The following is a 24,549-nucleotide window of genomic DNA, read 5'->3' as shown; positions in this document are numbered from 1 at the left end:
GCAAACAACACATTCCAAAAAAATTGGGTCAGAAGTAAAGATGAGGAGGGGTCCACCACTCTGTGAAAGACTGCACCATCAAATAGTGCAATTCAAGAATAACGTTTCTCACAGTAAACCAGCAAAGACATTTTGTTTTTCATCATCTACATAATATCATTAAAAGATTCAGAGAATCTGGAGAAATCTCTGTATGTAAGGGACAAGGCCAAAAACCTGCATATGGGGCATTAGTGTACATGGTATGGGAGATGTGCACATCTGTTAAGGCACCATTAATGCTGAATGATATATACATGTTTTGGCAACATATGCTGCCATCCAGATGACGTCTTTTTCAGGGAAGAATGCCAAACCACAATCTGCATGTATTACAACAGCATGGCTCTGCATTAAAAGAGTCCGGGTGGTAAACTGACCTGCCTGCAGTCCAAACCTGTCACCACTGAAAACATTTGGCACATTATGAGATGAAAAATATGACAAATGAGATCCTGAACTGCTGATCAGCTGAAATCCTGTATCAAACAAGAACAGGAAGACTTTTCACTTTCTAAACTACAGCAGTGTCTGCTCAGTTCCCAAACACTTACAGAGTGCTGTTAAAAGAAGAGGTGATGAAACACAGTGGTAAACAAGCCCCCCAACTTTTTTGGAACGTGTTGTTGGCATCAAATTCAAAATGAGCATATATTTTTCAAAAACCAATAACATTTCTCGGTTTCAACATTTAATATGTTGTCTTTGTAGTATTTACATTTAAAAATATGGTTTACATGATTTGCATATTATTGTAATCTATTTTAATTCACATTCTGCACAGCGTCCCAACTTTTTCGGAAATGGGGTTGTACCTTGAATGACAGGTTATGTCTCAGCCACTGTTTCATAGTCAGTGGGTGACTGACTTTGATGACGTCTATGTTCCCTTATCTATCAGCAGTGAAGAGAAAGCAACTTACCGATAGACATGTTGGTAAATTTCAATAAATCCAACAACACTGGAGTTTTTTTTTAAGTCCAAAGGTGTGGATGTATAAGAGTGAGGCTTTTGCTCTCTGCTACTGTTCAGTAAAGTCTAAAGGCTGATAGCATCTTTTCTTCTTCTTCACTGATTGTGGGAAGCTGCATGTGTTTGATATTTAGTTTGCTGGGAAACCCCGCCTTAATGACAGCAATTTTGGTTCCTTTAAACTGCTGAGACATTTCCTGAAATGCTGCATGGTCATTTCAGGATTCCTCAGATCTGACAACTTGTCCCACTCCAGCCTTGATCATCTCTATTTTATTCACTCAAATCAATCCTACAAATTACAGAGGCCCTGTAGTAACATCACTTGATGGACACACACATCTGTAGAGCCAAACTTGCCCAAATAGTACTTAAAACCCATGTGTCAAAAACAAGATGCTAAAAGAAAAGTCCCTCCTGGGGACTTTTAAATAGGTTTAACAGTTATCTGTAGATAATGTAACTTATTATTTTTAGAAAAAAGAAGTTGGTTTTTACTAAAATAATTTTTGAACTGTTTAAGTACTCAATGCCTATTTTGCTGTTGCAGTTGTGGAATATTTTGAAAATACAATGGCCAGTTCGAGTCATGACAAAATTTTAAGGGAAAATGAAATAAAAAACACATCTAGTCCATAGATTTGTTGAGAGTTTTAATATGGTCCTTTTAATGGTTAAGTTTAACACTCCTGATTTATAAGTGGAGTTATTAAGGAAGAAAACGAAAGGAACTGGCTAACTGCCACATGATTTTTTTTTGTTAATACAATGATCATTTAGTGATGTTATAGACAATCATACTATAACTTAATAAAGTTATTTATTTAGTTACTTGATGAAAAAGCAACATTGTTGCCAAAGCCACCATGTTGACAGTGTTGCGTTTGTCATTACAATTGGTATACATTATCAAGTTTTACTCCTGGGAGCATTGTTGTGCAGCATTCACAACCCTTCTGGGTCTCTTCCAGTTTCCTGTCATGCTGTTTGGAATCAGTGGTGCACCAGCAACCTTCCAACGTTCGATTGCCCGTATGCTGAAAAGATGTGCAGCATACCTGGATGACACCAGCTGGGATGACCACCTCAGGCACATGGAGTCTCTAAGTGGGGTTGGACAGAAAACAGACCACAAAGCACTAATGTGGATGGACACTAAGAAGGACCTGAATTCATGGATAACAAAGTGGTACCTTGGACTGCAACCATTCATCTTCCATCTCTGTCACAAGAGTACAACTCAGAATCTATTGGTGGACTTCCTTTCATGATTGCCCTGCTGGCAATCTAGGAGATGTAGTGGTTGATGTGACAGATGAACATTGGTTAGTCTTAATCTCCCTAGTTACATCATCCCACATATACATCCCTGTTGTGCCTATGTTTTAGTGCTCTCTACTCCCCATCAACCTCCTTATTTCATGCTCAGTGTCAGTTTAGTCTACTATTATTACTGGGTTTGCTAGTCAGAAGCAGATATTTCTTGCACATGTCAACATTGATACTTACCCATAGGTATCAGCATTTCAAATTTAAATAGGGGGAAAAGTCCTAAAGGTTTACCTGGCTTTTACAGACCCAGATGGAGTTGGGTTAGGCTGGACCATATGTTTTGTGGAAACAAACATCGCAATGTGTTGTTTGTTTCCTCATACTCTCCGGATAGTTTATACTGGTCAATTTTACCACCAGGGGGAGTGCTATAAAAGTAGTTAGTCTCTCGTTGGTCAGAGTGTGAGATGGTGATACTGCAGACCAGCCTTTTTTATAATTTGTGGTGGCATCAAATATTGAGTTTTAGAAGAAATTCTTTCTGAACTCTGTATCTTTTGTCAATAGTTTTATTGTTCATTGCTGAATTTATGCAACTTTTTACCAAACACTGATAAACACTGTTGCACTGAACATACTCTTATGGTGTGACATAGCTATTATAGCAAGGTGTGATATTCATGCAGTACAACCTCAATGATGTTCAATGAACATAATGTAGGTCTACCAGTGAAAATGTATTTGGTGTATTGACATGATACATTTTGTGCAGCCATGCTTCAAAAGTGTAAAAAAAGGAAAAAAAAAAAAACAAAGTGAATCAGATTCCATATTGTCAAACTCCAAGAGTAGATAATGAGCACACATTTTGTAGTGACTTGCCATATAGTCACAACAGTCACTCCACATTCTCACAAATGTTTCAGCTTAAAACAAAAAAAAAATGTACAAAAGTCAGAGTAACAGACGTAGACGTTGTGTCGATATGGGGTGGGATTGCCAAAATGTGCTTGACCAATTGTCATTACAATTGGTATATATTATCAAGTTTTACTCCTGGGAGCATTGTTGTGCAGCATTCACAACCCTTCTGGGTCTCTTCCAGTTTCCTGTCATGCTGTTTGGAATCAGTGGTGCACCAGCAACCTTCCAACGTTCGATTGCCCGTATGCTGAAAAGATGTGCAGCATACCTGGATGACACCAGCTGGGATGACCACCTCAGGCACATGGAGTCTCTGAGTGGGGTTGGACAGAAAACAGACCACAAAGCACTAATGTGGATGGACACTAAGAAGGACCTGAACTCATGGATAACAAAGTGGTACCTTGCACTGTAACCATTCATCTTCCATCTCTGTCACAAGAGTACAACTCAGAATCTATTGGTGGACTTCCTTTCATGATTGCCCCGCTGGCAATCTAGGAGATGTAGTGGTTGATGTGACAGATGAACATTGGTTAGTCTTAATCTCCCTAGTTACATCATCCCACATATACATCCCTGTTGTGCCTATGTTTTAGTGCTCTCTACTCCCCATCAACCTCCTTATTTCATGCTCAGTGTCAGTTTAGTCTACTATTATTACTGGGTTTGCTAGTCAGAAGCAGATATTTCTTGCACATTTCAACATTGATACTTACCCATAGGTATCAGCATTTCAAATTTAAATAGGGAGAAAAGTCCTAAAGGTTTACCTGGCTTTTACAGACCCAGATCAAGTTGGGTTAGGCTGGACCATATGTTTTGTGGAAACAAACATCGCAATGTGTTGTTTGTTTCCTCATACTCTCCGGATAGTTTATACTGGTCAATTTTACCACCAGGGGGAGTGCTATAAAAGTAGTTAGTCTCTCGTTGGTCAGAGTGTGAGATGGTGATACTGCAGACCAGCCTTTTTTATAATTTGTGGTGGCATCAAATATTGAGTTTTAGAAGAAATTCTTTCTGAACTCTGTATCTTTTGTCAATAGTTTTATTGTTCATTGCTGAATTTATGCAACTTTTTACCAAACACTGATAAACACTGTTGCACTGAACATACTCTTATGGTGTGACATAGCTATTATAGCAAGGTGTGATATTCATGCAGTACAACCTCAATGATGTTCAATGAACATAATGTAGGTCTACCAGTGAAAATGTATTTGGTATATTGACATGATACATTTTGTGCAGCCATGCTTCAAAAGTGTAAAAAAAGGACAAAGTGAATCAGATTCCATATTGTCAAACTCCAAGAGTAGATAATGAGCACACATTTTGTAGTGACTTGCCATATAGTCACAACAGTCACTCCACATTCTCACAAATGTTTCAGCTTAAAACAAAAAAAAAATGTACAAAAGTCAGAGTAACAGACGTAGACGTTGTGTCGATATGGGGTGGGATTGCCAAAATGTGCTTGACCAATTGTCATTACAATTGGTATATATTATCAAGTTTTACTCCTGGGAGCATTGTTGTGCAGCATTCACAACCCTTCTGGGTCTCTTCCAGTTTCCTGTCATGCTGTTTGGAATCAGTGGTGCACCAGCAACCTTCCAACGTTCGATTGCCCGTATGCTGAAAAGATGTGCAGCATACCTGGATGACACCAGCTGGGATGACCACCTCAGGCACATGGAGTCTCTGAGTGGGGTTGGACAGAAAACAGACCACAAAGCACTAATGTGGATGGACACTAAGAAGGACCTGAACTCATGGATAACAAAGTGGTACCTTGCACTGTAACCATTCATCTTCCATCTCTGTCACAAGAGTACAACTCAGAATCTATTGGTGGACTTCCTTTCATGATTGCCCCGCTGGCAATCTAGGAGATGTAGTGGTTGATGTGACAGATGAACATTGGTTAGTCTTAATCTCCCTAGTTACATCATCCCACATATACATCCCTGTTGTGCCTATGTTTTAGTGCTCTCTACTCCCCATCAACCTCCTTATTTCATGCTCAGTGTCAGTTTAGTCTACTATTATTACTGGGTTTGCTAGTCAGAAGCAGATATTTCTTGCACATTTCAACATTGATACTTACCCATAGGTATCAGTATTTCAAATTTAAATAGGGAGAAAAGTCCTAAAGGTTTACCTGGCTTTTACAGACCCAGATCAAGTTGGGTTAGGCTGGACCATATGTTTTGTGGAAACAAACATCGCAATGTGTTGTTTGTTTCCTCATACTCTCCGGATAGTTTATACTGGTCAATTTTACCACCAGGGGGAGTGCTATAAAAGTAGTTAGTCTCTCATTGGTCAGAGTGTGAGATGGTGATACTGCAGACCAGCCTTTTTTATAATTTGTGGTGGCATCAAATATTGAGTTTTAGAAGAAATTCTTTCTGAACTCTGTATCTTTTGTCAATAGTTTTATTGTTCATTGCTGAATTTATGCAACTTTTTACCAAACACTGATAAACACTGTTGCACTGAACATACTCTTATGGTGTGACATAGCTATTATAGCAAGGTGTGATATTCATGCAGTACAACCTCAATGATGTTCAATGAACATAATGTAGGTCTACCAGTGAAAATGTATTTGGTGTATTGACATGATACATTTTGTGCAACCATGCTTCAAAAGTGTAAAAAAAGGAAAAAAAATAATAAAGTGAATCAGATTCCATATTGTCAAAATCCAAGAGTAGATAATGAGCACACATTTTGTAGTGACTTGCCATATAGTCACAACAGTCACTCCACATTCTCACAAATGTTTCAGCTTAAAACAAAAAAAAAATGTACAAAAGTCAGAGTAACAGACGTAGACGTTGTGTCGATATGGGGTGGGATTGCCAAAATGTGCTCGACCAATGCTTAAAAATAGGATATATGTGAGTGTATTATGGACTTTCCACCTATTAAATGCTAGTTTCAGACCAGAATGCCCCATTAACCATAATTAAGCTGTGCATTTTCCTATTCGACTGCATTCAGAGAAGCTTTGATGGGTTCAGTCTGATTCTGCACTGTAAGTGTTGGTTGGATGTGGTGGGCTTTCTATGAATGTTTTCTCAGGTTTGTAGGAAACTCTTGTCTTGTCTCTCGTGTGCTGATTATGACACATCAGAGTATTCCTCATGTTTTCTCTAAACTCCTCCAAGATAAAGTAATACACAAATGGGTGCAGGCAGCTGTTCAGGCTGCCCAGACACAACGCAACAATGTAGTAACCGTAGACATCATTCTGAAGCCCTGCAGCCAGTTGAGAGTAATGCACCATCAGCATGATGTTACTGGGAGTGAAGCAGACCAGGAACATCACCACCAGAGTAACCATGAGGATTATAGCCTTCTTTGTCTTCTTATTATTGCTGGCATCTGTTGTAGATCCCTTGAGAGAGGGAAGGGTCAGCAGACATGCTACTATGCAGACCACACATGGAACTACATATCCCACAGTGCCCATAGTCAGGAAATATCCAACAGGGAAATGTGATTGACTGGGGTGAGTGATGTCGTGGCAGGTTATGTTGAGATTGTTGACTTTAACGGTCTGGTCATACAGGTAGAGCGGTACAGTGATGAGCCAGACTGCAATCCACACACAAACACATATGTAGACTGTTGAAGGGTTATTTGGTTTCTGAGAAAGTGGGTGCACTACTGTCCAGTAGCACAGGACACTGATGCATGCTATGAAGATAGTGGAGCAGTACATATTCCCATAGAAAAACCCCACTAGGACTTTACACAGTGGCTCCCCGAAGGTCCAGTTATTGCCGTTGAAGTGGTAGGCGATCTTCAGTGGGAGCCACACGATGAAGAGCAGGTCAGCCAGTGCTAGATTGGCCATTAAGATGGACACTGGATTCTTTTTCATCCTGAAAAGGAGCACCCAGAGGGCCATGGCGTTGGTGGGCAACCCCACAATGAAGATGATGATGTAAACAAGAGGGAGGAAGACTGTGGTCTGATTACTGTTCAGAACACTTGTGCCAGTGTTGGTCACACTCACACCATGTTCATTCTTATTCTCTATAGCAAAGCCAGCAAAATTAACTCCAGTGGAAATGTCTGCAGTGAGAGAAAGAAGACTGTAGTTTAGTTGAAGTCTGTGTTTTTGCACAGGTACTGCAAATCTGGGACTACATTTGATGTATGAAGATGAACATGCATGAATATAAGATATACTTAAGGTAATTAGTTGGAACACTACACTAAATATAACTCCAGTGTAATGGCCAATATTTTGACCTTTTAACATTACATTAAATATTTTTTTTAATATGAAGCAATATAAACATAGGTTTCCATGATCTGAGTAGAGCACCTTTCACAGAGCAGAGAGAGTCGTAATGCAGTACATGGCCTTATGTAATTTGTCATATAAACACTGAAGTCTCAATGCTATTTTAATCCTACTAATTTTAAAAGATTGAAAAAACAAAAATAAGCAAAAATAAACACCCCAACAATACAGAGTCCTAGAAATGAAATAACATTATTTATATATAACAGCATATGAGAAAATTTCCAAACAACCATCCTTATTAAATAAATACAGCTGTTTGTTTATAGATTTGAGCATGTTGAGAGAAGTTTTTGGGATGTGTTTACATAAAAGATTTGGGTGACTACTGACTTCTAGTGTTGTCACACTTCCCTCCGTTCCCACTGTCTCTGCCTCCTAGTCTCCGGACTCCATTACCCAGAACTCCACATGATCTTCCCCTCACATGACTCTACACTGGTCTGCCTCACCTGACTACTGATTACCCACACCTATTCCTTGTTCCATGTACTTGTTATTTAGTATATAAGCCTGGGTTTTAGCTTAGTCTCGTTGTGAAGTATTGTCTTTGTTTTCAGAGCCTTACTGAGCCTTCTAGTCTGTTTGATTGCTGTTTCATGTATGACCATTGCCTTGTTTGTTTATCGACCTTGCCTTTTGCCTTTTGCCCTTCCAGTATTGTTGTACTTTTTGGTTTGATCTTGCTTGTGATTTTTGGTTGTTGCTTTTTGGAACTTTGGTTACTGTTTTTGTGTTTTGACTTGGACCTTGACCTTGGACTGGCTGACCTTGATTTTGGATCCTCCCTTTCTTAATAAACCCATTTCACTTGTATGTCATCTGCAAGTGTCTGAATTCTGTCAGAATCTGACAACTGTTAGCAGCGTTAGCCTCATAGTTCCAGTTTATATGAAAAAAAAAATATGTAAGAGTCATTTTTCAAAATGCAGGACAGTGATTCTCCAGAGCCAGAAAGGACAACCAATGGTCTAGCCTACTGACCTCTACTTCAGAAGATAATGTCTGTAAAACATCTCAGTACAAAAGAAGTGTTATAGCCTATTAATAAACATTCAGGACATTCTCCCATTTTAGTCATTGTAGTGATTTTGTTTCTTTTATTTAAGCAATAAGAGCTTAAAAAGACTATTAAAAGAGTTTAATAGGGAATTCCATTGATTTTTTCCAAATTCCTGTATTATTAAACGTTTAAAACAAAGTTGTTCTAGAGAAACTTACAGAGTCAGAACTGTTCACAGTGGTGGTGATAGGAACCAGATGTCCACCTCTAAAAGCTCCCTCACAGAAAGTTACTACATGAAATGGTTTTGAATTCACTGTCTGATGTTTGTTTGTTGATGATGTTGTTTCTAGTTTTGACAAGATTTTGGTTTAAAAACATATTATTAATATCCATTCATAGTAGAGGGAAACATGAAGGATGCTCTGTGGCAAAATCGTCCCAAAGAAAAACTCAGATTTTCCACTATTTTCCATCATCAACATTCCATATAAACTCTGAAGACTCGTGTAGGTTCACTGGTGGTTTTGGATAGTAAATAAAATGTCTATATTTGAGTTGTAGTCATGGTGACACATTTCATCCACTCTTTCCTAATCATTCCTGACCTCTACTTTCACATATTTTTAGCAGAAGAAAAGAAAGTGACTTACCATCAGACATGTTGGTGATGGAATAGTAATATAAATCCAACAACACTGAAGTTTTCAAGGTTAAACCCAAAGGTGTGGATGTAGAAGAGTGAGACTTTCGCTCTCTGCTTCTGTTCAGTAAAGTCTGAAGGCTGATAGCATCTTTTCTTCATCTTCACTGATTCCAGGAATGTGCATGTGCATTCTTGTTCAGTTTGTGTATGCCATGCCCATTTCCAGAGAAGAGAGATTTCTGATGATGTGGGTTGTTGCCGTTAATCTGACGCAAGTAGGAGGAATTAGAGGGAAAATAACAAAAAGCCTGGGCTTTAAGGTTAATGGACAGTAATGTAGTAATGTAATCTCACAATTATCTCTAGCTGATTATGATTTGTTGTATTTGATCGATGTTACAGTTGTCGGCGTGGCCACATTGTTGATACACCACCAGTCAGCGTTGTAATGACAGCAGTGATTGTAGTGCCGTGTTAGTTAATAAAGCATTCTGACTGATAATATATAGCCATGGTGTGTTATGTGCTTCATGGCTATAGTAACAACAGCAACAATACTGTAAGCTTTTATACCATCCTGGCTGCAGAGGCGTAGCCAGAACCTTTTCTATTGGATGTTAGAACCAAGTTAGATCCAGTGATTTTATTGGGGTGGCAAACTGTTAACTGAAAAAAACCCTAAAATTATGAAAGAATGTTTGTTTGGGTAACTACAGCAACCTATAAATAGCACTGGAACCACCAACACATGTATGTACCCAGCTCTAAAATGCATTTAGATTATATGATAAATGATAGATGTTACTGTACCATAGTAAATGTTACGAGCTATTAATTTGATAGTTACTTCATCCCACCATCACATTACCAACCTTCATATAATGTAGCTCACAGAGCAGCACTGCAGAAGTGCACTGGGAAAATTATTAGTGTGGTCATAATTCACCCTTCTGAATAGAATTTCACTCTGATTTTACCCTGTTTTCCATTACGTCATGTGAATAATATACGTCTTGTTCCCTCTTGTAAAGTGACAAAACCAGCCAGAAGCTTGCGGTAAAAACAAGAAATGAGCCTTTATTTGTGAAGGGTTTGACAATATTCATAGGCAGTGATCATGAATGGGTCAAATCCAGCAAAAAGACCAGAAAGGACAAACATAACAAAAACAATCAGATCAAACAGGTCAAATAGATAAAAATGGCAAACAATGGCAGACAGAAAATGCTCAATAGCTCTGCAACAAGCAGCAATACCTCACAACTAACCTATTCTAAAGCTCGGACTGAACTAGGCTGGTCACATGACACATAGAACAGCATATGTTTTTAGTGAGCAGTGACTGGAGGATTGAGGAAGTTCAACAGTCACGTGATCTCCCATGGGATTCTGGGAAGTGGAATCCATGCGTGAGTCGGAGCTGGAGGGATGCGGGACACCTACTGTTTCTACTCTCTGATGAACATACAGTCTGCAGGCACAGTAACGTTACAGCAATCTACATAGAGCACAAAGTGTAAAAAATGCTGTACTACACTGATAAATGGACTTATTTAGGTGTTGAAAGCCAATGTTCTCTGCTTTCTTAAGCAAAACAAAGAAGAATAGCGTTAAGGTTTTGAGTTTACTCCCACGTGAGATGCGCTGATCAGTGAGTGCATCCTAAAGGATTAGGAACCACTCTGATTTCCATCTTCCACCTCCATAGTCTTCCTTATGATGATGGAGATCGAAGACGAGTGGCTGCAGTGGAAGGATTTTCACCGTAAAGCTGTTATCAAAAATTAGCAGAACTTTTCTATAGTGACTGCTTCATTGATGTCTGACTGTCTCTTTTTGTTTAACAGGGGTTTAACGATGCTGTCTGACGTCATGAGGGGAAAGAGGCTGAGGAGATGAGCCAGCCAAGGAGAAAATCTTCAGTAGAGAGAATAAACAGAAGAAACTTTCAGGATCTCACCATAATGCTGCCAAAGTCTGCTCTGAACAGTCTGTCCCAGCTAGACGTTACGAGAAGGAAGATTTCTGGAGTTTTGATCATTTTCTAACTAACGTCAAGCTAACACTGATTAGCTTAAGTCTTGTATCAAGGAAGAATGGGCAAAAAGTCCACTTGGAAAACTGCAGCAATGAATATCTTCAGTTACGAAATTAACAAGTGTAATCAAAAGAAAAGGTGATGTAAGACAGTTCGAATTTCGTTTACATTTACAAAATATACAATTAAATTGATCAGTGAAAATATTGGAAATCCTATGTTTAGACCTCAGAAGAAGAGCTGTTGATGCTCCTCAGGCTGTTTCTATTTTTTTTCTATATTTTTCTAAGAACTTTAGTCCACCAATGTTTAACATTTTATATAATGTGAGGCCTTTCCACCTATTAAATGCTAGTTTTAGGCCAAAATGCCTTTAATCAAAATTAAGCTTTGCATTTTCTTGCTCGACAGATGCATTTAGAGAATCTTTAATGGGTTCTTTTGGATTATACACTGTAGGCGTGGATGTCGATGTTGTGCTTGTTGGAGGGGTTGGGCTTTCTTTCAATGTTTTTACAGGTCTGAAAGAAACTCTTATCAATTTGCCTGTGTGCTCATTGTGACAGATCAGGGCATTTCTTACAAGTTTTCTAAACTCCTCCGAGATATAATAGTACACAAACGGGTCCAGGCAGCTGTTCAGGCTGCCCAGACACAGAGCAACCATGTAGAAACCATAGATATCGCTCTGATAAAACAGAGGTTCTTCTTCTTGGTCCAAAAACTGCTAGGAACAAACTGTCACTTTAACACTTAATTGTTTCTCAGTTTTATCAGGTACATCTGTGGAGAGCCTTAGCATAACGATCAATCCCAATCTGTGCTTTGATGCACATATAACTAATATTACTAGGGTAGCTTCCCTCCATCTGCAATATATTGCTAAATTAAGAAATGCACTGCCTCTACAGGATGCAGAAAAGCTAGTTCATGCATTTATTACCTCAAGGCTGGGTTACTGTAATGCTCTACTGTCTGGATGTTCCAGCAAAAGACTTTGCATAATCTTCCAGTCAGTTATTTGGTCATTAGTTTTCCCTGTTAGATAAAAGGTGCAGATCTGGGGTTCATGGTAAACTGGGAGTGTTGGTGCTGTCATCCCACTGCTCTCACGCACTCACTCAGTTTTGTTGATGATGGAGCAGAGGGGTGCTGACATCTCAGGGAGCCCTCATGTCTTTGTTTGTGTCTTACTAAGGTTTCTTCCTCTTGCTTTTAGAGAGTTTTTCCTGGCCGTGGCCACTTTTTGCTTGCTAATGGGGGCTTGGATCTAGATTTTCTCTAAAGCTGCTTTGTGACAGCATCGACTGTAAAAAGTGTTATGAATAAATTTCACTTGGTTTCTACTTAAAGAAATCTAAAATAATGTTAATTCTTAATTTTACCATTAAGTAACCTTTTATAATCTTAAGACTGTTACCTACTAAGGCTTATTATTCTGTAATTACATGGATTATGAGGCAAACTAGCTGAGCTACAGAAGTGCATAATAAAACTTTGAACTTGCTAGTGGGTCCTGGCTGTTTAAGAGGTTAATGATTAACTGCTATATAACTTAACCCTTTAGTAATGCATATTCCTCTCTTAAGTACCTTTAATAAATGTGTCACCACTCCAAATACATGGAGGGTAAATCAGGAAAGAAGCCAAACTAAGCCTACTCTATTATTCCAGACTCAGCTCATCATTAATAATTCAGGCATTCATTATTTGATAACATCAATGTCCATGTTTTTGGCTAATCATGTGTTGCATTTAGAGAATCTTCGATTGGAAGTTCCACCGTAGATGTTGTTGTGTTTGTTGGAGACACTGAGGTTTCTCCTGGGACCTCTATATGTCTGGAAGAAACCATCATCCGTGTGGTTGTACATTCATTACAGCACCTTAGTGAGTTTTTCACCTGTTTTCTAAACTCCTCAGAGATATAATAATAAACAAACGGGTCCAGGCAGCTGTTCAGGCTGCCCAGACACAGAGCAATGACGTAGAAACCATAGACTTCATTCTGAAGCTGTGCACCCAGCAGTGAGTAATGCACCATCAGCAAGATGTTACTGGGAGTGAAGCAGACCAGGAACATCACCAGCACAGTTATCATGAGGATTACAGCCTTCTTTTTCTTCTTATTGCTGCTGGCATCAATTATGGACCTGCTGAGGGAGCGAAATATCAGCAGATATGCTACTATACAGACCACAGAGGGAACTACATATCCCACAATGCCCATGGTCAAGAAATATCCAACAGGGATGAGTGTTTGGCTGGGGCGAGTGATGTCGTGACAGGTGGTTGTGTCGACATTGAGGACTTTAACCGTCTGGTCATACAGGTATAGCGGTACAGTGAGGAGCCAGACTACAATCCACACACAAACACATAAACACACTGTTACACGGTTACTCAGTTTCTGAGAAAGTGGGTGCACAATCCCCCAGTAGCGCTGGACACTGATGCATGCTATGAAGATGGATACTTCTTCTTTGTTCTGAAGAGGAACACCCAGATGGCCATGGCATTAGTGGGCAACCCCACAATGAAGATGAAAATGTAAACAAGAGGGAGGAAGACTGTGGTCTGATTGCTGTCAAGAGCTTCTTTGGCAGTGTTGATCACATCCACACCATGTTTAGTCTCCCTTATTCCAGGATATCCTGCAAGACCGATTAAAGTGGTATTGCCTGTCATGAAGGAAAGAAGATTCTGGTTTAGTTGAAGGCTGTGTTATGCAAAACTGTGATTACATTTGATGCATGATTATAACACAAAAAATTCTTAAGGTTATTAATTATAGCATTACAACAAATATAGTAGTAATGTAATGGCTAACAGTTTGGCCATTTGCCATGACATTACACATTTCAAACATAAAGCAATATAAACAATAGCATCATAAAGAGGACTCAAATTATGCAGTTGGAATTCGGTGCAACACCGTTTTTACCCAAAATGACTGCCTGCTGTGCTCAGCTATACAGCGAGGTTTCGTTCATTTGTGTAGTTTTGAGCATGTTGAGAGAAGTTTTTTACGGATGTGTTTACAGAAAAGATTTGGGGGACTATTGATTTTTATTTTTTGTTGGCAACATTTATTTCATGCTTCCAAAAGCAACATTTGGACTCCAAATATGATCCACTACATCTAGTGCAAGAGGAAATGTATTACTACATCAAACAAATATAATTTAAAATAAAAATATTTTTTTAAGCATAGCAATTAGAGTTGTAAGAGGTACAGAGAGTGAATTGATAGGTAATTCCATTAATTTTTTTTTTCCAAATGTCTGCATTGTTAAATCATTAAGGTGTTAATAAAGTCATTCAGAGTGGTTTGGTATGAAACACTCTGTTCTATATACCTAGTAAGTCAGAACTGTTCACAGTGTTTATTTTATTTATTTATTTATTTTTTGCACATTTTCAAAATTTACAAAAAAATTGATGGAAATATCTCTTTTGTTTTACCCAAGTTTTGAGTTCAGTCATACAAACCCCATTTCTTTAAAAGTTAGGCAATTTTTGTAAAAGGCAAAAAAAGTCTCCTGAACCTTTATTTAACTGTTTAAAGTACAAAGAACTTCCAAAGACTTCCAATGTTTGCGCTGACCATCTTAATTGTAATTTGTAATTATAAATGAATTTAGAATTCGATGCCTAAAACATGCTAAAAATGTTGGGACAAAGGTCAATGATACCTTCACACATATGCAGGTCACCTATGTCTTGGGCACTGATGCATACCATATCAGATGTTAGCTTTTCCATCTTTCGCTGATATAAGTCAGGATTGTCCTTTTTGTCTTTGGCAGAGAGAACATGACATCCATTTGTTCCAAAACCAGCTGAAACGTGGACTCATCTCACCACAGTGTACACTTTCACTACCTTTTGGACCATCTGAGATGAGTTTGGGCCCAGAGAAGTCGGTGGCGTTTCTGCATCGAATTGATGTGTGGCTTTCTGAATCTTTTTACAATATTATGTATGTTAAATGGAGAAAGACCTAAATTGTTTGCAGTCTTGCATTGAGAAATGCTCTTCATGAACTGTTTGACAATTCTTTCACAAAGTTTGGCACAAGGTGGTGAGAAATGACCCATCTTTGCCTGCAAAGTCTGAGACTTTGAAGAATGCTCCTTTTATAACGCAACCATGATACGTGATAGGACCTGTTGCCAATGTAGCTGCTTAATGTGGAGTGTTTCAAAACAAACTTTTCGCTCTTATTTTGATCCTATTCCAACTTTTTTGAATGTGTTGCAGGCTTCAAATTCAAATTTGTTTATATGTACAAAATACTATCAAGTTGGTCAACCAAAACATCAAAGGTCATTTCTTTGCACTTTTGTTAGTTAAATAAAGGTAAAAAAAAACAAAAAAACAAAACACATTCTTGCTTTTATGGCATTTTACAAAATGTTCCAACTTTTCCAGAAATCAGGTTTGCATTTTTAAAATTCATTCTTGTTTTTAGATTTTCCACTATTTTCCATCATCAACATTCTGTATAAAAAGTCAGCAGATGTGTAGGTTTACTGGTGGTTCTGGATAGTAAATAAAATGTCTATATTTGTGTTGTAGTCATGGCGACCCCTGGTTCCTATCACCACCACTGTAACGAAATCTGAGTCTCTACAATAGATCTTTTCACATCAAACTACTCTGAATGACAGGTTATGTCTCAACCACTGTTACATAATCAGTAGGTGACTGACTTTGATGTCCTCTCAAAAGTTGGAATGGGAACAACAGAAGGCTGGTAAAGTTGTGTAATGCTAAAATACCACCTGGTGGTATAAAGAATAACAAGTAAAATAATAAAGAACATTTGCTTTTCATCATCTATGGTACATAATAACATGAAAAGGTTCAGAGAATCTGGAGAAATCTCTGTATGTAGAGGACAAGGCCAAAAACCAGTATTTGCTGGTCATGATCTTTGGGTCCTCAGGTGGCACTGCGTTAAAAACAGACATGATTCTGTAGTGGAAATCGCTGCATGGGCTCAGAAACACTTCTGAAAAACACTGTCTGTGAAAACAGTTCATCACTGCATCCACAAATGCAAGATAAAACTCTAAAACGCAAAGAAGAAACCAAATATAAACAGGATCCAGAAATGCTGCCACCTTCTCTGGGCCTGAGCTCATTTAAAATGGACTGAGGGGAAGTGGAAAAGTGTCCTGTGGCCTGACAAATCAACATTTGAATTTCTTTTTGGAAATCATGGACACTGTGTCCTCCGGGCTAAAGACCACTCAGCTAATCTCCTTGTTATCGGTGCACAGTTCAAAAGCCAATATGGTATGGGGCATTAGTGCACATGGCATGGGTGACGTGCACAACTGTAAAGGCACCATTAATGCTGAATGATATATACATGTTTTGGAGCATATGCTGCCATCCAGACGACGTCTTTTTCAGAGAAGGCCTTGATTATTTCAGCAAGACAATGTCAAACCACAATCTGCATGTATTACAGCAGCATTGCTCCATTTTTAAAGAGCCCAGGTGCTAAACTGGCCTGCCTGCAGTCCAGACCTGTCACCACTGAAAACATTTAGCACATTTGGTAAACATGACCCCGTCCCAACTTTTTTGGAATGTGTTGTTGGTGTGAAATTCAAAATGGGCATAGAGTTTTCAAAAAACAATAACATTTAATTTGATGATTTCATTTGATATGTTGTTTTTGTACTATTTTCAATTTAATATAGGGTTTAAATGATTTGCACACCATTGGATTTTTATTTACATTTTGCACAGGGTCACAACTTTTTTGGAAATGGGGTTGTAGGTTGTTGCCTTATTTGAGGGGTAGAAAACAAAAAGAGTGGGCTTGTTCATAAATAGGTTGTAAAAGAGTTACGTAATTATGTAATTTACATTATCATGTAATTTACCTTATTATGTAATTATGTCATTAAGGTAATCTCACAATTATCTCATGAAGCTGATTATAGATGTCGCTGCCACCATCTAGTTAACATACCACCAATAAACACAGTGATGACAGCAAAGGTAATAGTTGACAATAAAAGTACTTCTATTAACGGTGCTTAAGAAAATAATAAGCTTCATTAAGTTAATCATTAACTACAGATAGAAGTAGGACATGCATACTTACATACTTTAAAAGCATATCATACACTAAATGCTTATTGTCCCAATTAATAATTAAAGAATAATAGTGTTCTGATAATATAATAAAAAGTAAGATAAGTAGCACATCATTTTAGATGTTATAGTAAGTAGTTTATTAATGTGTTAATTCATGTAAATCAGCATTTGGCACAGATAAATGTGAGCAGTAATGAACAATTAATTTTGAAACATCTACTTCTTGAAGAGAACTCTTAACTTATCTGAGTAACTCATCTGAGATAATTGTTAAATGGTGGAGTGACTAACACTGAACACTCTCTCTTCAGGTAAGATGATCTTCTCTCTAAGATTTTTTTGGAAACTGGGCCCTGATTCGTTGGAACAGTAAAACACCTAAATAGTGTACTTCTATTTGACAGCCTGCCATTTGTATCAAGTATTCCTGTTCTTATCTTACTACTTAAGCAATCTAGTAATGATTATAAACTACTTAATCATGTGATGCATTCAGAGATTATTCAATCAAATGTTCCACTGTAGATGCTGCTGTGTTGGCCGGAGACTCCCTGAATCTCGGCTCCCCAAAGATCCAGTCATTGGTGTTGAAGTGGTAGGTGATGTTCAGTGGGAGCCAAATGATGAAGAGCAGGTCAGACAGTGCTAGATTGGCCATTAGGATGAATACTGGATGCTTCTTCTTTATCCTAAAGAGGAACACCCAGATGGCCATGGCGTTGGTGGGCAACCCCACAATGAAGATGAAGATGTAAATGAGAGGAGGGATAACTTTGGTGAAGCTGGTGTTCAGACCAGCTAACAGCAGTATTCTCACCCTGTTCACCTCTCCTCCACTACATGAAAAAGTGCTATGAAAATGTCACTAAAATTATCTGTAGAGAGAGAAAGAAGCTAATGGTTAGCATGGCACAAAACACTTCTAATTTAAAGAAAAAAATGGGTGTAAACTTGGCTTTCTGTGATCTCTGTAAAGCACACATGGCAATGGGAGTCCCAGTACCGTGCTAATACCGTACAAGACTTTTCAGACCAGGACTTACATAATGCAGACCAGCCAGTGCTAAACTCTAGCTATATTTTCTCTGCTACACACACACACACACACACACACACACACACACACCAAACATTGCTTTCTTCCAAACCAAACCAACAACAAATCCAGTCACTTTGATTCATATCAAGAAATGTGATCATCACTAAGTATTTACTAACAGCTAACTAACTATGAGAGAAAGGCTAGTTAACCACATTATTCGTATTATTTTAGCTATCAGTTCTTTGTTTCTTGGTTTCTTTCTCTTAGTTATACTGAGTGATCTGGCCAGCTACTGATAAAATGAATACTGGACTAAGCCTTTATATATTAAATGTGACATAATCAAGACAGTCAGTGTGCTATAACCTAATGCTAGCTAACCACATTTTTGTCAGCATTTCTCACTGCCCACCTGCTCAGATACATCTGATTTTTGGAGTTTTTAACCACATCCCCCTCAAGTCCTTTTTTCTTTTCCTTCTTGGCACCACCCTGTTTTTTCCTTGCTTTTTCACACTGCTATGCACCTTCATATGATTCTTATATGAAAGTTGCCACCATGCTTAGCCTGTTGTGTCAACCAGCCCCAGATTATAACCAGCAAACCAGACTTTTCCAACTGAGGATGAGGCCACTGATGTGACCTTTATATTTCCATCAAAAATATATTTGGTAACATGTACAATATGTCTTATGTGTATATGTGCATTGGCATCAGCAGCTGTAATCCTGTATTTATCATTAGTACATTTTAGTATAGTTTTATCAATTTTTTATCTTTCAATCTTAAAAAAGAACAGGAGATTATGTCTTTGGATTCTTTTTTATTAAGTAATGTGCATGAGAATGAGATGCATTTTTGTCCACTGTGTCCACTTACAAAGTTATGATGCAAATACATTTCAAAGCCAATAACTGGTTTGAAGTTGGACATCTGGTCTGAACCATCAGTGACTGTTGTCCAAGCCCAGAAGACTTGGATGTTTTGTCATAGCAGCAAATATTCATGGTATGTGGTACCTCAGCCTCTCAAGATGAGACTCAAATGGTCTGACTCTGTCAAACTAAAAGCATTACAGTCTAAATTCCAGCCTCCAAGAGGGTGAATAGACCCACCTACACTATATGGACAAAAGTATTGGGACACCTACACATCACACTTAAAGGAGCTTTTATGACTCCCATTCTAAATCCATAGGCATTAATATGGAGTTGGTCCCCCTTTGCAGCTGTAACAGCTTTCACAGCTTCCTACAAGATTTTGGAGAGTGTCTGTGGGAATTTGTGTCCATTCATTCAGAACAGCATTTGTGAGGTCAGACACTGATGTTGGACGAGAGGGTCTAGATCATCCCAAAAGTGTGTGATGGGGTTGAGGTCAGGGCTCTGTGAGGGCCAGTCAAGTTCGTCCACACCAAACTGACCCAGTCAGGCCTTTATGGAGCTGCTTTGTGCACTGGGACTCAGTCATGTTGGTACAGGAAAGGTTCTTCCAAAAACTGTTCCACAAAGTTGGAAGTGTACAGTTGTCCAAAATGTCTTGTTCTGGTGAAGCATTAAGATTCCCTTCACTGGAACTAAGGGTTCTAGACCAACCCCTGAAAAACAGCACCATAGCAGCACTGCTGTGTCTGATCCACTCATACCAGCACAACACACACTAACACATTACCACCATGTCAGTGTTACTGCAGTGCTGAGAATGATCCACCACCCAAATAGTACCTGCTCTGTGAGGGTCCATGGGGGTCCTGACCACTGAAGAAAAGGGTCAAAGGGGGCTAACAAAGTATGCAGAGAAACAGATGGACTACAGTCTGTAACTGTAGAACTACAAAGTGCACCTATATAGTAAGTGGAGCTGATAAAATGGTCAATGAGTGTAGAAACAAGGAGGTGGTCATAATGTTATACCTGATTGGTGGATGTGAAAAGGCTATGATTGTGATGTTTGTTATAGATACCTTGAGAGAGTGAAGGGTCAGCAGACATGCTACTACACAGACCACACAGGGAACTGCATATCCCACAGTGCCCATGGTCAGGAAATATCCAACAGGGAATTGTGTATGGTTGGAGCGAGTGATGTCGTGGCAGGTGGTTATATTGAGATTGTTGACTTTAACGGTCTGGTCATACAGGTAGAGCCGTACAGTGAGGAGCCAGACTACAATCCACACATAAACACATATGCAGACTGTTGAAGGGTTATTTGGTTTCTGAGAAAGTGGGTGCACTACTGTCCAGTAGCGCTGGACACTGATGCATGCTATGAAGATAGTGAAGCAGTACATATCCCATAGAAAAACCCCACTAGGACTTTACACAGTGGCTCCCCGAAGGTCCAGTCATTGCCGTTGAAGTGGTAGGTGATCTTCAGTGGGAGCCACACGATGAAGAGCAGGTCAGCCAGTGCTAGATTGGCTTGGATTGGATTAGGATGGACAATGGATTCTTTTTCATCCTGAGGGCCATGGTGTTGGTGGGAAACCCCACAATGAAGACCAGTGGAAATGTTGGTCACATTCACATCATTTTCAGTCTCGCTCTCTATTGGAAGTCCAGCAAAAGTAAATTCGGTGGAATCATCTGTAGTGAGAGAAAGAAGACTGTGGTTTAGGGGCTCTGTTTTTGCACATGTTGAGAGAAGTTTTCAGGATGCGTTTACATAAAAGATTTGGCCATGATGACCATTGCCTTATTTGTTTATCGACCTTGCCTTTTGCCTTGCCCTTCCAGTATTGTTGTACATTCTGACCTTGTTTCTGATTTTTGGATGTTGCTTTTTGGATTTTCCACATGGTTACTGTTTTCATGTTTTGGCTTTTGACCTTGGACTGGCTGACCTTGAATAAACCCATTTCACTTGTATGTCGTCTGCGAGTGTCTGAATTCTGTCCAAGCCTGACAACTGTTAGCAGAATTAGCCTCATAGTTACACTTTATATGAAACAAAATTTGGACTTCAAACATGCTCAACTTCATCTGGTGTGAGATGGAATTAATGTAAGAGTCATTTTTCACTGAATCATTCTTTTAAAATGTTTTGTTTGGTACAGTGGGGCAAAAAAGGTATTTAGTCAGCCACTGATTGTGCAAGTTCTCCTACTTAGAAAGATGAGAGAGGTCTGTAATTTTCATCATAGGTACACTTCAACTATGAGAGACAAAATGAGAAAAAAAATCCAGGAAATCACTTTGTAGGATTTTTAAAGAATTTATTTGTAAATTATGGTGGAAAATAAGTATTTGGTCAATAACAAAAGTTCAAAACGTTTCCTGTAAGTCTTCACCAGGTTTGCACACACTGTAGCTGGTATTTTGGCCTTTCCTTCATGCAGATCTCCTCTAGAGCAGTGATGTTTTGGGGCTGTCTCTGGGCAACACGGACTTTCAACTCCCTCCACAAATTTTCTATGGGGTTGAGGTCTGCAGACTGGCTAGGCCACTCCAGGACCTTGAAATGCTTTTTACGGAGCCACTCCTTCGTTGCCCTGAGCGGTGTGTTTGGGATCATTGTCATGCTGGAAGACCCAGCCACATTCCATCTTCAATGCTCCCACTGAAAGAGGTTTTGGCTTAAAATCTCACGATACATGGCCCCGTTCATTCTTACCTTAACACGGATCAGTTGCCCCGTCCCCTTTGCAGAAAAACAGCCCCTAAAGCATGATGTGTCCACCCCCATGCTTCACAGTAGGTATGGTGTTCTTGGGATGCAACTCAGCATTCTTCTTCCTCCAAACACGACGAGTTGAGTTTTTACCAAAAAGTTCATCTGACCACATGATGTTCTCCCAGTCCTCTTCTGGATCATCCATATGCTCTCTGGCAAACTTCAGACGGGCCTGGACATGTACTGGCTTAAGCAGGGGGACACGCCTGGCACTGCAGGATTTGAGTCCCTCTCGGCGTAGTGTGTTACTGATGGTAGCCTTTGTTACTTTGGTCCCAGCTCTCTGCAGGTCATTCATCAGGTCCCTCCGTGTAGTTCTGGGATTTTTGCTCACCGTTTTCATGATCATTTTGACCCCACGGGATGAGATCTTGCATGGGGCCCCAGATCGAGGGAGATTATCAATGGTCTTGTATGTCTTCCATTTTCTTACAATTGCTCCCACAGTTGATTTATTCACACCAACCTGCTTGCCTATTGTAGATTCACTCCTCCCAGCCTGGTGCAGGTCTACAATTTTCTTCCTGGTGTCCTTCGACAGCTCTTTGGTCTTGGCCATGGTTGAGTTTGGAGTCTGACTGTCTGAGGCTGTGGACAGGTGTCTTTTATACAGATAACGAGGTCAAACAGGTGCCATTAATACAGGTGAGGGAGTGGAGGACAGAAGAGCTTCTTAAAGAAGAAGTTACAGGTCTGTGAGAGCCAGAAATCTTGCTTGTTTGTGGGTGACCAAATACTTATTTTCCACCATAATTTACAAATAAATTCTTTAAAAATCCTACAAAGTGATTTCCTGGATTTTTTTTCTCATTTTGTCTCTCATAGTTGAAGTGTACCTATGATGAAAATTACAGACCTCTCTCATCTTTCTAAGTAGGAGAACTTGCACAATCAGTGGCTGACTAAATACTTTTTTGCCCCACTGTAGATGAGCTTGTCTAGCTTGGTGGTTCTTAGTCCTGGTCCTGGACCTTTTGCTCCCAAGACACCTGATCCAAGAATGAACTAATTAAGAAGCTTGCTGAGGTGAACTGGATTAGAAACAGGGGGAAAACTACAAAATGCATGACAGTGATTCTCCAGAGCCAGGACTGACAACCAATGGTCTGGCCTACTGAACTCTACTGGAGAAGATGATGTCTGTAAAACATCTCAGTACAAAAGAAGTGTTATAGCCTATTAATAAACATTCAGTCTCTGAGACATTTTCCCATTTTAGTCATTGTAGTGATTTTTTTTTATTTATTTAAGCAATAAGAGCTTAATAAGACTCTTAAAAAGAGTTTAATAGGGAATTTCACTGATTTTTCCAAATTCCTGCATAATAAATGTTTAAAACAAGTTGTTCTAAAGAAACTTACCGAGTCAGAGCTGTTCACAACGGTGGTGATAGGAACCAGACGTCCACCTCTAAAAGCTCCCTCACAGAAAGTTACTACATGAAATGGCTATGAATTCACTGCCTGATGTTTGTTTGTTGATGATGTTGTTTTATGATAGTTTTGAGAAGATTTTGGTTTAAAACATATTATTAATATCCATTCATTGTAGAGCGAAACGTGAAGGGTACTCTGTGTCAAAGTAGTCCCCAAGAAAAACTCAGATTTTCCACTATTTTCCATCATCAATGTTTCATATGAAACTCAGAAAACACGTGTAGGTTCACTGATGGTTTTGGATAGTAAATAAAATGACTGTATTTGTGTTGTAGTCATGATAACCCCTGGTCCCTATCACCACCACTGTAGAGACATCTGAATCTCTACAATTAAGCATTTCACATCAAACCACTCTGAATGACGGAGTAGGTCTGACCCACTTTTTCAAAATCATTGCTGAATTCTACTTTCACTCATTTCTAGCAGAGGAAAAGAAAGTGACTTACCATCAGTCATGTTGGTGATGGAATAGTAATATAAATCCAACAAGAAGTTTTCAAGGTTAAACCCAAAGGTGTGGATGTAGAAGAGTGAGACTTTCGCTCTCTGCTTCTGTTCAGTAAAGTCTGAAGGCTGACAGCATCGTTTCTTCGTCTTCACTGATTCCAGGAACGTGCATGTGCATTCTTGTTCAGTTTGTGTATGCCATGCCCATTTCCAGAGAAGAGAGCTTTCTCATGATGTGGGTTGTTGCCGTTAATCACACGCAAGTAGGAGGAGTTGGAGGGAAAATAACAAAAAGCCTGGGCTTTAAGGTTAATGGACGTAATGTAGTGATGTAATCTCACAATTATCTCTTATAGCTGATTATGATAGCATTTGATCGATATAACAGTTGTCATTGTGGACATAATATTGATACACCACCAGTCAGCGTTGTAATGACTGCAGTGCTTGTAGAGCTGTGTTAGTTAATAAAGCATCCTGACTGATAACATATAGCCACGGTGTGCTGTGTGCTTCATGGCTATAGTAACAACAGCAACAATACTGTAAGCTTTTATACCATCCTGGCTGCAGAGGCGTAGCCAGAACCTTTTTGTTGAT

General features: G+C 39.1%; 1 protein-coding gene and 1 pseudogene across 1 annotated transcript; both read right to left on the bottom strand.

Moving 5' to 3' along the window:
- Nucleotides 1–6,239: 6,239 nt before the first annotated feature.
- On the bottom strand, nucleotides 6,240–7,493 carry LOC118819755 (proteinase-activated receptor 2-like). Its single transcript, XM_036587659.1, has one exon. The coding sequence runs from the start codon at nucleotides 7,491–7,493 to the stop codon at nucleotides 6,240–6,242; it is 1,254 nt and encodes a 417-aa protein (XP_036443552.1).
- Nucleotides 7,494–11,598: 4,105 nt separating this feature from the next.
- LOC118819754 lies at nucleotides 11,599–21,910 on the bottom strand (annotated as a pseudogene).
- Nucleotides 21,911–24,549: the final 2,639 nt, after the last annotated feature.

This window comes from Colossoma macropomum, unplaced genomic scaffold, assembly GCF_904425465.1.
Source record: "Colossoma macropomum unplaced genomic scaffold, Colossoma_macropomum, whole genome shotgun sequence".
NCBI classification, from domain to species: Eukaryota; Metazoa; Chordata; class Actinopteri; order Characiformes; family Serrasalmidae; genus Colossoma; species Colossoma macropomum.
The sequence above is the reverse complement of the archived record's forward strand: the minus strand, read 5'-3'. Positions and strand labels throughout refer to the sequence as shown.

Excerpts from the sequence above, each read along its gene's own strand:
- LOC118819755 (XM_036587659.1), bottom strand. The coding sequence starts at position 7,493 with ATGTTAAAAGGTCAAAATATTGGCCATTACACTGGAGTTATATTTAGT.